This window comes from Phodopus roborovskii, unplaced genomic scaffold, assembly GCF_943737965.1.
Source record: "Phodopus roborovskii unplaced genomic scaffold, PHOROB, whole genome shotgun sequence".
In the NCBI taxonomy this organism is placed as follows: Eukaryota; Metazoa; Chordata; class Mammalia; order Rodentia; family Cricetidae; genus Phodopus; species Phodopus roborovskii.
The window spans coordinates 2,456,135-2,469,184 of NW_026125648.1; the positions used below are offsets into that span (position 1 = coordinate 2,456,135).

A 13,050-nucleotide genomic window follows, 5' to 3' on the forward strand; every position below is an offset into this window, starting at 1 on the left:
TTCTTGTTTGTCTTAATGTTCTATTGCTGTGAAGAGACATCACGACCCAAGGCAACTCTTATGAGACCAAGGCAACTCTCATGAAAGAAAGCATTTAGTTGGGGGCTTGCTTACAGTGTCAGAGGGTTAGCCAGCCCCTTATCATCATGGAGGGGTGCATGGCAGCAGGTAGGTAACTACTGGAACAGTAGCTGAGAGCTACACCCTGACCTATGGAGGCAGGAGGAGGGAGAGAGAGACAGACCCTTGGCTGAGTTTGAACTTCTGAAACCTCCAAGCCCACCTGCATAGACACACTTCCTCTAACCATGCCACACCCCCTAATCTTACTTGAATAATGCTACTCACTGGTGACTAAGTAGTCAACTATATGAGTGGTGGCAATTCTTATGCAGACTACTACATTGTCCTTTTATTCACACCACACAGCCTCCAGCCTATGAAGGGGCATCCTGTGTTCTCCAGCATTTATTTATTTATTTATTGATTGATTGATTGATTGATTGATTGATTGATTATTTTTTGGCCAGTGTCTTGCTACATAGCCCTGTTTGCCCTCAAACTCACTATGTATGCCAGGCTTGTGTCAAGCTCCTGGTCTTCCTGGCTTTGTTTTTCACAGCTTTCTGGATTGCTCTGATATGGATGGAGAGCAACAATGTTTAAGACAAGATATATCTGCCCATTGCCCCACTACTTATCCTCTCTTTTATACCAAGGACAGCAAATCACTTGTCCTTGGTAGAGAATACTTCGGAGGCTCAGTAATAAAATGTTGCACATCCACCATGGATAAGAGAAGCAAATGAAGCTTTGTCCTTCTAATGCTAAAAGTATAATGCTTCTGATTCAGCAGCTAGTTATGTCCCATGAGAGACTTCAAGGGTGGGCATGAGAAGGATTTCCACTCTTAGAACCCAAGTCCAGGTGGCTGGAGAAGGGTAATGGATGTTGTACTCTTTAAAAATGGGAACTAGGTAGCTGGGCACACGAGTTGGAGTCCTAGCTCTCTGATCTTCTAGCTGTAGCACCTCAGAGTCTCAGTTTCCTCATCTGCAAAGTAGCCTGATGATAGTGCCAACTCCTGGGGATATCAGGATCAAGTGGTTCAGCACATGTATATGATGGGCCTTACACTATGTTTAGGACCAATGAGTGGCTAGTGTCATTATCATCTGTGCCATACTTACATGTATGTTCTTTTCTTCTCAGGAGCTCCAGGGCAGCAGGGTCCCTTTGGGAGGCCTGGGTTGCCTGGGCACAGTGTGAGAGTGGGCTACACACTGGTCAAACACAGTCAGTCAGAACAGGTGCCGCTGTGCCCAGTCGGGATGAGCCGGCTGTGGGTGGGTTACAGCCTGTTGTTCGTGGAGGGCCAGGAGAAAGCCCATAACCAGGACCTGGGTAAGTACTGGCTCTGACATCCAGTCCTTGTTACCTGTCCCTACAAGGACTGAGAAGTGACCTCTTCGCTTCTCACCGCCCTTTAGATCCATGATTGTGAAGTAGGCCACAAGCACTTAGCTCTGGGGTCAAAAGGATTTGGGCTCAAAGTCCTACCACTTGAAAGCCACACACCCTGGGTAAATTATTCAACCTCTCCAAGCTTTCATCTTCCCTTAATGGGACTAAGCTATTTCTAGTACAAGTCACATGGAGTGGTATAAGGGATTCATGAATCATATAATGTAAAATATATTTACGCCTCCATTAAGTATTAGTGATTAGCTATAACAATAGTAACATGACCCGCAGGGCAGTGATGATTACTCCAGGATTAATTGCATTAGCAGCAGGTATGCTACCTCTTAAATGTCAATTCGATCTATTGAATGTTGGTTTTACAAAGCAGACTAATTAGGGAGTGATTATTCACTTTATCAAAAGATTCTCATTATTCTGCTCCCTTGGTACATTTATGGAATGATTTGATCCTCAAGCTCCAGCATGAAAACAGAGTCATCGAACTATAAGGAGAGAGCCATCCTGCTCTGAGCAAGCATTTAGGTGGAAAGTCACAATTTTAGTAACTCCAGCCCTTGTGCCCAGGCCCTTTAGCCAGCACTTACCTGATGCTTGCCCATCTTCTCTTGCCAGGATTTGCTGGCTCATGCCTGCCCCGATTCAGCACCATGCCCTTCATCTACTGCAACATCAATGAAGTGTGCCACTATGCCAGACGCAATGATAAATCCTACTGGCTCTCTACTACTGCCCCCATCCCCATGATGCCTGTGGGCCAGACCCAGATTCCCCAGTACATTAGCCGCTGCGCTGTATGTGAGGCACCCTCACAAGCCATTGCTGTGCACAGCCAAGACATCACCATCCCACCGTGCCCTTTGGGCTGGCGCAGCCTCTGGATCGGTTACTCCTTCCTCATGGTAAGGCCTTGAACCATTCTGTCCCTCAGTGCAGACAGAGCTTAGGGAAGGGCCTTTCCCTTGGCCTCAGGCTCAAAGGACACTTCAAATGTAACAGGAAGAGAGATGAAGATGTGAATTATGACCCATTGTGGCTGAGAGGGGAAGTGAGCAATTTGAACCTGGTGTTCTAGACTGAGAACATGTATGAGTCACCAGCCAAGGGCCTATTCTGTGTGTTCCTCAGTTTTGTCACTACCAAAGGAAGAATATAACACACTGTAATGTGAGGAGATACTGAGGGAAATGCTGTCCTGAACGGAGGCCAGTGCATGATTATACTGATGTGCATAACATTCTCTGCCTTGCCATCCACCCTCCGAGATCTGTCTAGCTTCATCTGTCTCACATGAAGGCACACTGTTCATGTATGGCTTTGTGAGCATTCTTGTGGCCTCTCCAGTGTGTGTGTGTGTGTGTGTGTGTGTGTGTGTGTGTGTGTGTGTGTGTGTAGGCAATGGTCAGACACACTGTGTGTCTAGCTAAGAAAGAGAACATCAATAAACCCAGGGAGATGATCTTATAACTATCAGGAGTGTGTCTTTAAATAAAATCAGGAGTGAGGCTAAGATAACTCTCAGGGAAACTGGAGTGTAAAACTCACAGAAGTCCCACGCTTTGGCCAGGGCCTCTCCACAAATCACCAAAGGACCCAGTGTAATTGCCACCACCAAACCCTGACATTTATCAAGAGCCTGAGTCATCAGCTAAGTATCACTGAAAGCTCAGCAAACTGGCGGACAAGTGGTCCCCTCTGCTGGCCACTTGCTGATGCCGATATGCACAAAGCCTCAACCCAGCATCCTGTGCTTCCAGCTAAGCTGTAGGGAGGTGGCTGCAGTGTAGACTGGGAGGCCTAGAGATACAGTCACTGGAAACTGAATTCACATGACACCCTCTGAAGTGACAGAGGCCTGAGATATTTTAGGTTAAATACACCCTGGCCTTGTTTATTAAGAGAGCATCAGGTAACAGATACTGTATGTCACCCAAAAGGGTGTGGCACAGGTTGAAAATAGAAAGAATTCTAGTGTAGGTGATTTCAGGATGAGAACTACAGGGGGACATGCTGTTAAAAGCAACATTAGCCAGGCAGTGGTGGCAGGTGGCGCACATCTTTAATCCTAGCACTAGCAGAAGCAGGTGGATCTCTGAGAGTTCAAGGCCAGCCTGGTGTACAGAGCAAGTTCCAGGACAGGCAGGGTTGTTACACAGAGAAATTCTGTCTTGATGGGGGGGGGGGGAGTTAGGGAATATTACATCCCTTTTCCCTCCTTCGAAGACAGTGCACAGGGAAAGGCTTAAAGCATTGTTAATTCAGGAACTTCAATCCAGCCTTGCTCAGATGGATGTCTGGGGCCAACAAGATAGGTCAGCAGGTAAAGGCACTTGCCATTAAGCCCATTTGATCCCAGAACCAACCTACACATAAAATGAATAACTATCATTTTGAAGTTATTAAGGTACATATGCCTGTAGAAAACAGGAGAAACGAAGGTAAATCTCATGAATCCGTGAAGCCTGTGTGACAAGAACACATAGAGAAACATGGGTTGATATGTGATCACTGGCTATGCAGCCTTGTTAGGAGGACACAAAGGAGCCGGGAAGGGGGTGGCTCACCCAACAGCTCTTCCAGGGAGGATGGCCAGCGTCTGCTCCCAAAGCACAGGTTCAACATGCTGGCTAAAGGCTAAGTGATTCCTGTGTCCAGAGTTCTAGAATGGGGCCCATATGCAGACCTTTAAGAACAGGCCATGGATGCGGAGAGGGAGGACAAGACCAGGCTACAGAGACCCACAGAGACAGCTGACCTGAACATGGAGGAACTAACGGGCCCCATGTTAGTTCCTGATAGCTGGGAAACCAGTATTGGACCGACTCAGGCCCTCTGAACATGGGTCTCAGTTAGAAGGCCTGGGCAGTCTAAGGGACCTCTGACAGTGGAACCATGATATATCCCTGGTGCACAGAAGGACTTTGCGAACATTCCCCATGGAGGGTTACTCCCTTAACCTAGAGGCAGGAGGGAGGGCCTAGTCCCTACTCCAAATGACATGACAGAATTACACATGACCCCTCCTGGAAGGCCTCACCCTACATGTGGAGTGAGGGGATGGTACAATGGGACAGGAGGGTGGTCGGGGGCATGGGAGGACGGAACAGAGGGAGGGAGAGGGAACTGGGATGGATATGTAAAATAAGAAAAATAAATAAAATAATAATATGTGAAAAAAAAAAAAAAAAGAACAGGCCATGGAGCACTTGCGCTCTGCGCTCTGACACAGCTCACACAGCACTTTCTTCTGTTTCAGCACACTGCTGCTGGGGCTGAGGGTGGAGGTCAATCCCTAGTCTCCCCTGGTTCCTGCCTGGAGGACTTCCGGGCCACTCCCTTCATTGAGTGCAGCGGTGCCCGTGGTACTTGCCACTACTTTGCCAACAAGTACAGTTTCTGGCTGACGACGGTGGAGGAAAGACGGCAGTTTCGGGAAGAGCCTGTTTCTGAGACCCTGAAAACTGGGCAGCTCCACACCAGGGTGAGCCGCTGCCAGGTGTGTATGAAAAATCTGTAGGGAGCTGCCTGTCATGCAGTCCCTGCCCACCCTACCCCTCACAACAGTCACCTCACAAATTCGGGCTGTCAGAGAAAGGAAGGCCGGAATCTATCTGCCTGTCAAGTTGTACATCAGAGTCTTATTTGGACTGCACTACTGGACACTGGTCATCCCAACCCTCAGGCCCAACAGATGAGTCCACTGTGCTGGGATTTGCTGTTCTATGTCCATCAATCTGGTGCTAACATTCCATTTGGTTATGTGTATGATTATTCATGGCTACCTCAGAAAGATGTATTGGACAGCCATTTTTCTAAGACTGCTAGAGCTCCCCTCACCACCTTGACCAGGAAGCTCCTTATAAGAGCTAAGTTATTTCTTTAGGACAAGATGTCACCACACATTATTTGACTTAAACTAGAACTTGGGGTTTCTACCCTAAAAGTATGGCTCTGCATAAACAATACAGACAGCTCAAGGCTAGCCCTCCCTACTCAAGGCAGCCTATTGCATCTAGGCAGGCAGCAGGATTGGAATGAAGAGCCAGCCTATCGCCAGAACTGAGCTCTGATTCCTTCTAAATTTTGTTAAGTCTATGCCCCATCTTGGCTAAGAAAGGATGAAAGGTTAGCATTTGTTCCTAGAAGAATCACTGCCTCCTGGCTGGCTCTCTCCATAGCCAGAGAGACAGACAAGTTGCTCTGGTCTAAAGTAGAAGAAAGGATGCAGTAAACATGACCAAGTTCACGAAAGGAAGTGAGAACCACTTCTCTTTCTTTTTGGCCTAGGGCAGAGGGGTGAATAGATATGGAGCTGTCAGGTTTGCTTTTGACTCCAGGGACAAAAAGGTAAATCCCATATCCCCATTTCTCAGAAATCTCCGATTACTCCCAAAGTCACCCAGATGTGTGCAGGGAGGCAAACTGAAGCTGCGGTGTGTTGGCTCCTTGAATTATGAGACTATTTGAGACTTCCGGATAAAATGGCCATCCAACTACTTTTTCATAGGTAGCCCATTAAACTATTTGAATGGGTTTTCCCCCAAAATATCCTAAAAATCTAGCACATAGCACTGTTAGCAGACCCAAGGCACAGTCTGAGTTGGCCATGAGGTATATTGTCCTCTGTTTGAAGCAATTCATTTTTATTACCAGTTGCATAGAACCCACTCAGTTACGTGGACACGAAGCATTCCCTCCCAGGTTATTTCTCTTCTTTAAGGACTATGTAAACTGTGCCCACACAGGCAAGACATAAGCAGTATAATCTGAGCTGTTGTCACCATCACCTCCTACATAAGCAAAGAATGGTGTTAGCTTTGTACATAGCAAATAAAATTCATGAAATGTGAACATCTGACTTTTTGAGACTCTTTTACAACCTTTTTGTAGTGTCTATTCTCACTAAACTTTATCACAAAACACGGAAACAGGGAAAATCAGAAAACGATTAAGTCAAAGAGCTGAAGGTGTCTTCTCCGGGTTAACAACACCGCAACATATTTTACAATAAGCATCCAACTAATTGGATCTCTATCACATGCTAGAGCTCAAGAAAGGAGTTTTCATTCTTCAGGGGCCTCAGGATCGTTTACAGATAAATTAAAAGTTGGGAAATATTGAAGTTGGTGAAATGAAATTGTATGACTGGAGAGACTGCTCAGCAGTTAAGAGTGCTTACTGCACAATCTGAGGACTGGAGTTTGGATCACAATAGCCACATTAAAAAAAAAAAAGCCATGAGTTCTGTGTATGCTTCAACCCCAGTTTTAAAGGAAGTGGAGACTGGAGGAGGACTGGACCTCCCACCCTAGCCAAGGAAATGTGAGCCTAAGGTTCAGGGAGAGACCCTCTCTCAAAAGATTATGGAGAGAATGACAAAAGGGGACACCCGAGGCCTCCACCCGCACTCAGAGGTGTGTACACACACGTGTGCCTATACTCACACAGGCACATACAAACAAATATTAAAAAATTAAGTCTAAACTCCATGTGTGCACATAGGCATATCTTACAGGTGCATATAATTTAAACATGTGCACATGTTTGCATATGCATAAAGCAATCCTGTGGAAGGATAAACAAGAATATCCCAGGAGTTTCCAGGAAAGGATACTGACCTGTGGGAGGGAGAGAATTCATTGAATACCATTTTACGTCTTTTGAATTTTGAACCTATGGCATACAGAACATACTGACAAAAAGGAAAGGGGAGGAAGGAAAGAAAGGGGGGAGGGAGGGAGGGAACGAGGGAGGGAGAGGGGGAGGATGAGCAATGGAACCTAAGGAAACAAGTGAGTTGGTCAGTGCTGGTTTCAAGACTCCAAATACTGGCCTCCTGTGCAACTCTGTAAAGGATGAAGATGAAATGCAGGCCCATGTGAAACACTAACTGAAAGAGACACCAAGAGGAAGATGGATAGACAGTGTGCAGAACTGAGCATCCTCCACAGCACACGAATCTGAAAAGTATGTGCTTCAAACCTTAGAAAGTTATTAGTCCTAAAATGCCTTGGACATGTATTTAATGGACATAGTAAATGTTACCATATGAATAGTTATTTTTAAATATAGTTATCATTCAAAACAGTATAATTCAAACAATTTATTTAATCCTTCAAACAAAAATGAACACTGAGTGATTTGTAAGGCCATGGCCAACCCTTCACTTGCCTTTGTAAATCAAGTTTTATTAGATTACAGCCATGCTCAGTCACATGCATACCGTGTAGGGCTGCTTTTATAGCACAGAATGGCTACAACAAAGGTCACATGACTTACAAGTCTAAAATATTATCTACCTACTCCTTTACAGAAAAAAAAAATAATTTGCTTACCTCTGATTCGAGTGATCATGGTTTGACTTAAGGATATGGTGACATCAGTAAGGGTGGAGACAGTGACCTATTGGATAGGTTCCTCCAAGCCAAAGTGTACATTTGACATCATTTTTTGACAAATATTTTGATAAAACTTATAATTATGTAAACTACACATTCAAATAATTTAACAAGAGTATTCCTCCCTGATACATGTATTTTATTATTTGAGCAAGAAAACAGACTTCTTAGTACTTATCCCAAAGATGTGACCCCTGAAAGGATGAAGAAGAACAGTACAACCATCTCTCATCTGCCGATACTTGCAGCAATGTGGAAGCTGCTGTCTGTCTTCCAAATGCTCCCATTCCAGCTACTAAAGACTTGCTGTCCCCATGTAAGAGAGGCTGGAGTCAACAGATTCCGAATCTCTCTTCTCCTAGATTCCATGATTCTTCTCTTTCTGTTCAGGGAAGGGTTGGTGCCACTGATTCTTTTTTTCTGAAAAAATCATAATTGGCTCAGTCATAATTGCTATTGAGTTTGTATGCTATTGGCATCTCAGGCACTTGCTGACCAGAAAAGTTTTATGTAACAAATTCTTGTGGAGCTAGATGGAAGGCAGGAGCCCTTCACATGGAGTTCCCACTATCTTACACACTCAGGATCTCAAAATCTTCCTCCAGGTCAAAGTCCTCCAGGTGCTCAGTAGAGTCTATGAACTCTGTTGGAACACAGAAATGAGAAAGTAGAAAAGCTTGACACTAGGGCTGATGTTCTCAATCAACCCAGCCACTGCCACTTTATGTGTCTGGATTTGCTAAAGCAAGGTTTGTCTGAAGGAAATGTACAATTAGGACTACTATAAAGTATTAGAAATTTTCTGTAAGACTCAAAACAACTGTTTATATAGGCAAGCTCACAGTGATTTGGTTAATGCTCACTATGGTACCCTCTTTGTCTTTCTGCTGGTTAATTTATTTGTTGAAACCGGGTCTTAGGATGCAGCTCAAGCTGGCCTGGAACGTAGGATCCCCCAGCCTCATCCATCCAAGTGAATACAGGCATAGAAATACCAACTCAAACCTTAAGGTACTTTTTTGTACCCATGCCTCTGATTCGTTATTCTAAAACAAATTCTATTCATCTTGAGTTTGCAATGACACTGAGTTAATGTTCTTTTTGTTAGCGTTCTTTAAAACCAACAAACATCAGCTTCTCCAAAGGTTAAAATAATCAGAAGCACCATTCTTTGATCGGGCTCATGAGTAGAAATTGCACTTTTCACAAGTGATATGAGCCAAGTTGTTTTTGTCTCAGCAAACAGTTGCAACATATAGGTCTGCTGGCCAGGAACTAACAGAAACAGCTTACCTGCGCCTGTGGTTGTCACTTCTGGCTTGGCTGGAGGTACAAAGGGAGGCCAATGTGATGGGTGTTTCTGAACTAATTCAAACATCCTCAAATTCTCCTTTAGAATTTCCTGGTTAGACAAAGGAACCACTGTAAATGCCACGGAGTCACTACATGTGTGTTTACTTGGCAGTTCAAGAGCCTCAACCCTGACAGTAACCTGGTAGTTGAAAGGAAGGCAAAAAGGGCCTAGCAAATACATTCATCCTCGAATCATCTAAAGACCTTGACTGATAGAATTCTGGATCAGGTTGACAAGGTCACTGGAGCCGGCAGCTAATGGAATCAAGTGTGGACTCATCCCGTCACAGGGTTCAGGGAGTTCACCAGGTGTACAGGGTCAGCCAAAGGTAAGAGTGAGGTATTCAAAAAATTCATGTCATCAAAATAAATATGCCCCAAGAGAATTCTGGTACACATCTGCATGCCTTGAGTTCTAGCCTAAATTTGTCTTGGTTTAAATGATACAGTCATTGTTAAATTGTTACTCTGGCTTTAAACAGCAACACAGCATTGCTACATTCTGAAATGGAAACACTTCCTTTAATAAAATAAATAACTTGGGGGCTGAAGACATTGTTCTGTGGTTAGGAGCACTGTCTGCTCTTCCAGAAGATGAATTTAGTCCCCAGCACCCACAATGGGCACCTCACAACTTGGACCTAAAGCTCCAGAGGATCCAATGCCATCTTCTGGCTTCCTTTGGCACCTATATACACAAGGTATACCCACACAGACGCATAAGTAAAGGTAATAAGCATGAATCTTTTAAAAAAGAATACTCTTGATTGGGTGTGGGGGGTTGTTTTCCTCAGTGGTAGTCACTGGTAAGATGTCCTTATTCAAGTGATTCAAGCAACCTAAATATAATGGGCCACAAACAACGAACAGAAAGACACGAAGATAGAAGGGGGACTTGTTGAGAAGAAAGAGTCTGGTGGGAGGGAAATAACAAATGGCAGAGAACATGGTCAAAGTACAGTGTGTGTGTGTGTAATGAAACTGGAAGAAGAATAAAAGGAAATATTGCATTGCCTTATTTGTGAATAATGTTTACATAGCCATGGCAGTAAGACCACTTATTGTTTTTCCAATTAGAAAAGAATAATAATTCTCTTGGGCTGGGGATACAGCTCAGTGACAGAACTTTCCATGAATGTGCAAGGCCATGGGTTTAGTCCTGAGAACTTGGCAATAGTGATATTTCTCTTGAACTGTGCATAGTGGCTCTATAATCCTAGTACACCAGACGTCGGGAAAGAGCACTCCGGCTTAATGCTGAGTTTCAGGTTAGGCTGGACCACACACCAATAACTTCTCTCAAGTAAATAGTTGTAAAATCTACATCTTGTTTCGATGATCTGAGGTTACAGATTGAGTTAGGGACATCAGTGTTAATCATTTGTTCATTGTAAAGAAAAGTATTTCCTCCATTTGCAGACAACACTCTGGGTTCCTGTAATCCTTTGGTTTTGGAAGACATGACTTCATGACAATGGTATTCTACCAGACACTTTAAAAAACGCTCCCTATGCTCTCCCTTAATTCATTCAGTGAACACATATCAATATATGGCATCATTTTGTATGTGTTAGATACTGACAATGAGGGAAATGGGTGGAGGGTGGTGAACCAATACAATAATTCTCCTTTATAGTATATACTAAAAGGGGGGAAAAAAAACTTCTGCAAATGCTGATTTCTTTCCGTTGTCACATGCCTGTGTTTTAGATAAATAACCCAGTTAATAGAAGGAAAGGTCCTCTAAACCATAATGGAATATGCTGAAATATAAATGGACCACGTTAGTCTCTTTAACCATCTCAATGTTACAAACACATAGAGAAGAAATTCAGGCTGAGCTGTGTGAAGCTGGCAGTTTGAGGTTAAAACAGCCTAATTTTAGTGAATAAGTTTCAGGTGCCTTGTGGCATTTGCATTTGGCATTGAGTCTATCACTTAGTTGGCACACTTACTTACAGGCTTAAGTCTTTCTTCATTTGTCCCAAACATATGCAGAGTCCCCCACATCTCACAGGTTCTTTGTTACCTTAGTTTCCTCCTCTTGCAACCAAATTATATCAAACTGTTTTTGTATTATCATGCAGAATTAATTTTAAAAGGGAGTCAGATTTGGTAGCTTTCATGTTTATACTTTAAAAAAAAATCCATCCATCCTTACCTTCTGAACAAGGCTACACCAATTATCAAAGTCTTTCTCTTCTTTGCAGAAAAATCCCTTGGATGGAGAAGAAGAACACTATTTAGAATTTCCCTTTACAAGATGGATCTATTGTCCCAGAGTTAGGGGGTGAGCCACTGTCTTACCACATATCTTCCTGGAGGTATAGGAAGATTGACTGGCTGGGCTCTCTGTCCCTAAAATCACTGGCTTACATATACACATACATAGCCATCTTCTTTCTCTTCCTCCCCCCTTTCCTCTCTTTTTCCTTTCCTCTCTCCTGTCTCCTGTCTCCACCATCACTCCCTTACTCATTCTCCCCCTTCTCCCTTCCCTCTTCCCCCTGGCCTCTGTTTCTTTCTTGCCTTCTTCCTCTCCTCTCAGCATTGTTAGACATTTTAACCTGGAGATCAGTCTCCAAAGCATAGGGCTAATTTCTTCACACACGCACACACACACACACACACACACACACACACACACACACACACACACACAATTCTATTACAGCAGAAGACAAGAGTCAAATAGTACTTTTAGCTAGAAGCATTACTTTAAATGGTGGCTGACTCTTCAAAAAGTTATCTATTAGAGTTGTGAGAAGCAGCAATATCCTTCTGCCCTGACAGTCATCCCTCAGCAGGACAACAGTGGTCCAAAACAAGAGGGGAATACTTAGTCCTTGGTCACTGGTGCTCTGATAGATAAAATAGAAAATGCAGAAGGGTCTAAGAAATACTGGCTACATCACAGGCAGGGGCCCTTTCAATATATGTTGATAGCAATCACAGCAAGCCCGAGACTTCCTGAATTTGGGCATCAAGAAATAGATACTGACCTTACTGACCTCTCTGATTCTTATTTCCTTATTCCTTCCTAGTCATTTCCCACCTTATATTTTTACGTCATACATTTGAGGGCAAGAAGGGATAGGAGGAGAGATGTTAATGCTACTAGTAACATTTATTCTTTGTTTGCAGTGTGCCTGGTCCTGTGCTATAGAAATATATATATATTTCAAACAATGAGGGAAGTATTGTTTCCCTTGTTTCCAGATATGTGAAGACTGAGGCTCAGAAAGGTTGTGACTTTTCTGCATAGTTAAATAGCAGAGCTTGGATCTGAACTTGAGCAGTTTGGACCCAGGACAGTTCTTTTAGCTGCCATATCGCAGTGCCTCATTTAAGGGTGCAGAGCAAATGCACTGCTGCCATGCTACATAACAACTTGCCAAGGAATCAATTTTTAATAGGTTGCCATCAGAGCTCCTACAAATACCCACCAAGGCCACAGAGGGATCCAAGTTCAGGATACTCATTCGCTGTGGAGACTGCAGGCAATGGAACGTCTGATCATCTACTATTCCACTCTCTTCGGTGTCAACAAAGGTCTGGGTTGTGTGAGGGTCCAAGAAAATCAGCTCATCGCCTGTTTTATGAAGACATGTTTCATCTTTGAAGAACCACTGGCCCTGGCCCCACTGCTATCCTAACAATGCACTTCTCCCACCCCATCCATAGTGCTCCTAACCCCTTCCCTTGCGACAATGAGAATGGGATGATAGGAAGCCCAAAGCCAGGGTAAGCATGCTTGAGAGAAGCCACATGTACCAAAATCTAATCAAAGAGAAGACTCGACCTAACACATCTCCCC

At 43.9% G+C, this 13,050-nt stretch overlaps 2 protein-coding genes across 5 annotated transcripts in view; one reads left to right on the plus strand and one right to left on the minus strand.

The window, feature by feature from the left end:
* The window catches only part of Col4a6 (collagen type IV alpha 6 chain), a 287,481-nt gene extending 281,148 nt beyond the window's left edge, over window positions 1-6,333 (plus strand). Inside the window, exons 43-45 of the mRNA XM_051178016.1 lie at window positions 1,213-1,404; window positions 2,098-2,384; window positions 4,739-6,333. Of these exons, the coding sequence (XP_051033973.1) occupies window positions 1,213-1,404; window positions 2,098-2,384; window positions 4,739-4,999 (740 nt within the window). The 3' untranslated portion in view covers window positions 5,000-6,333. The remainder of the gene's footprint in view (window positions 1-1,212; window positions 1,405-2,097; window positions 2,385-4,738) is intronic.
* Window positions 6,334-7,570: 1,237 nt separating this feature from the next.
* Window positions 7,571-13,050, minus strand: part of Atg4a (autophagy related 4A cysteine peptidase) — a 52,630-nt gene continuing 47,150 nt past the window's right edge. For all 4 annotated transcript variants that reach the window (XM_051178009.1, XM_051178012.1, XM_051178011.1 and 1 more), the window contains 4 exons: window positions 12,680-12,825; window positions 11,395-11,451; window positions 9,174-9,282; window positions 7,571-8,523 (listed from right to left, as the gene is read on the minus strand). In XM_051178009.1, coding sequence (XP_051033966.1) covers window positions 8,453-8,523; window positions 9,174-9,282; window positions 11,395-11,451; window positions 12,680-12,825 — 383 coding nt within the window. In that variant the 3' untranslated portion in view covers window positions 7,571-8,452. The remainder of the gene's footprint in view (window positions 8,524-9,173; window positions 9,283-11,394; window positions 11,452-12,679; window positions 12,826-13,050) is intronic.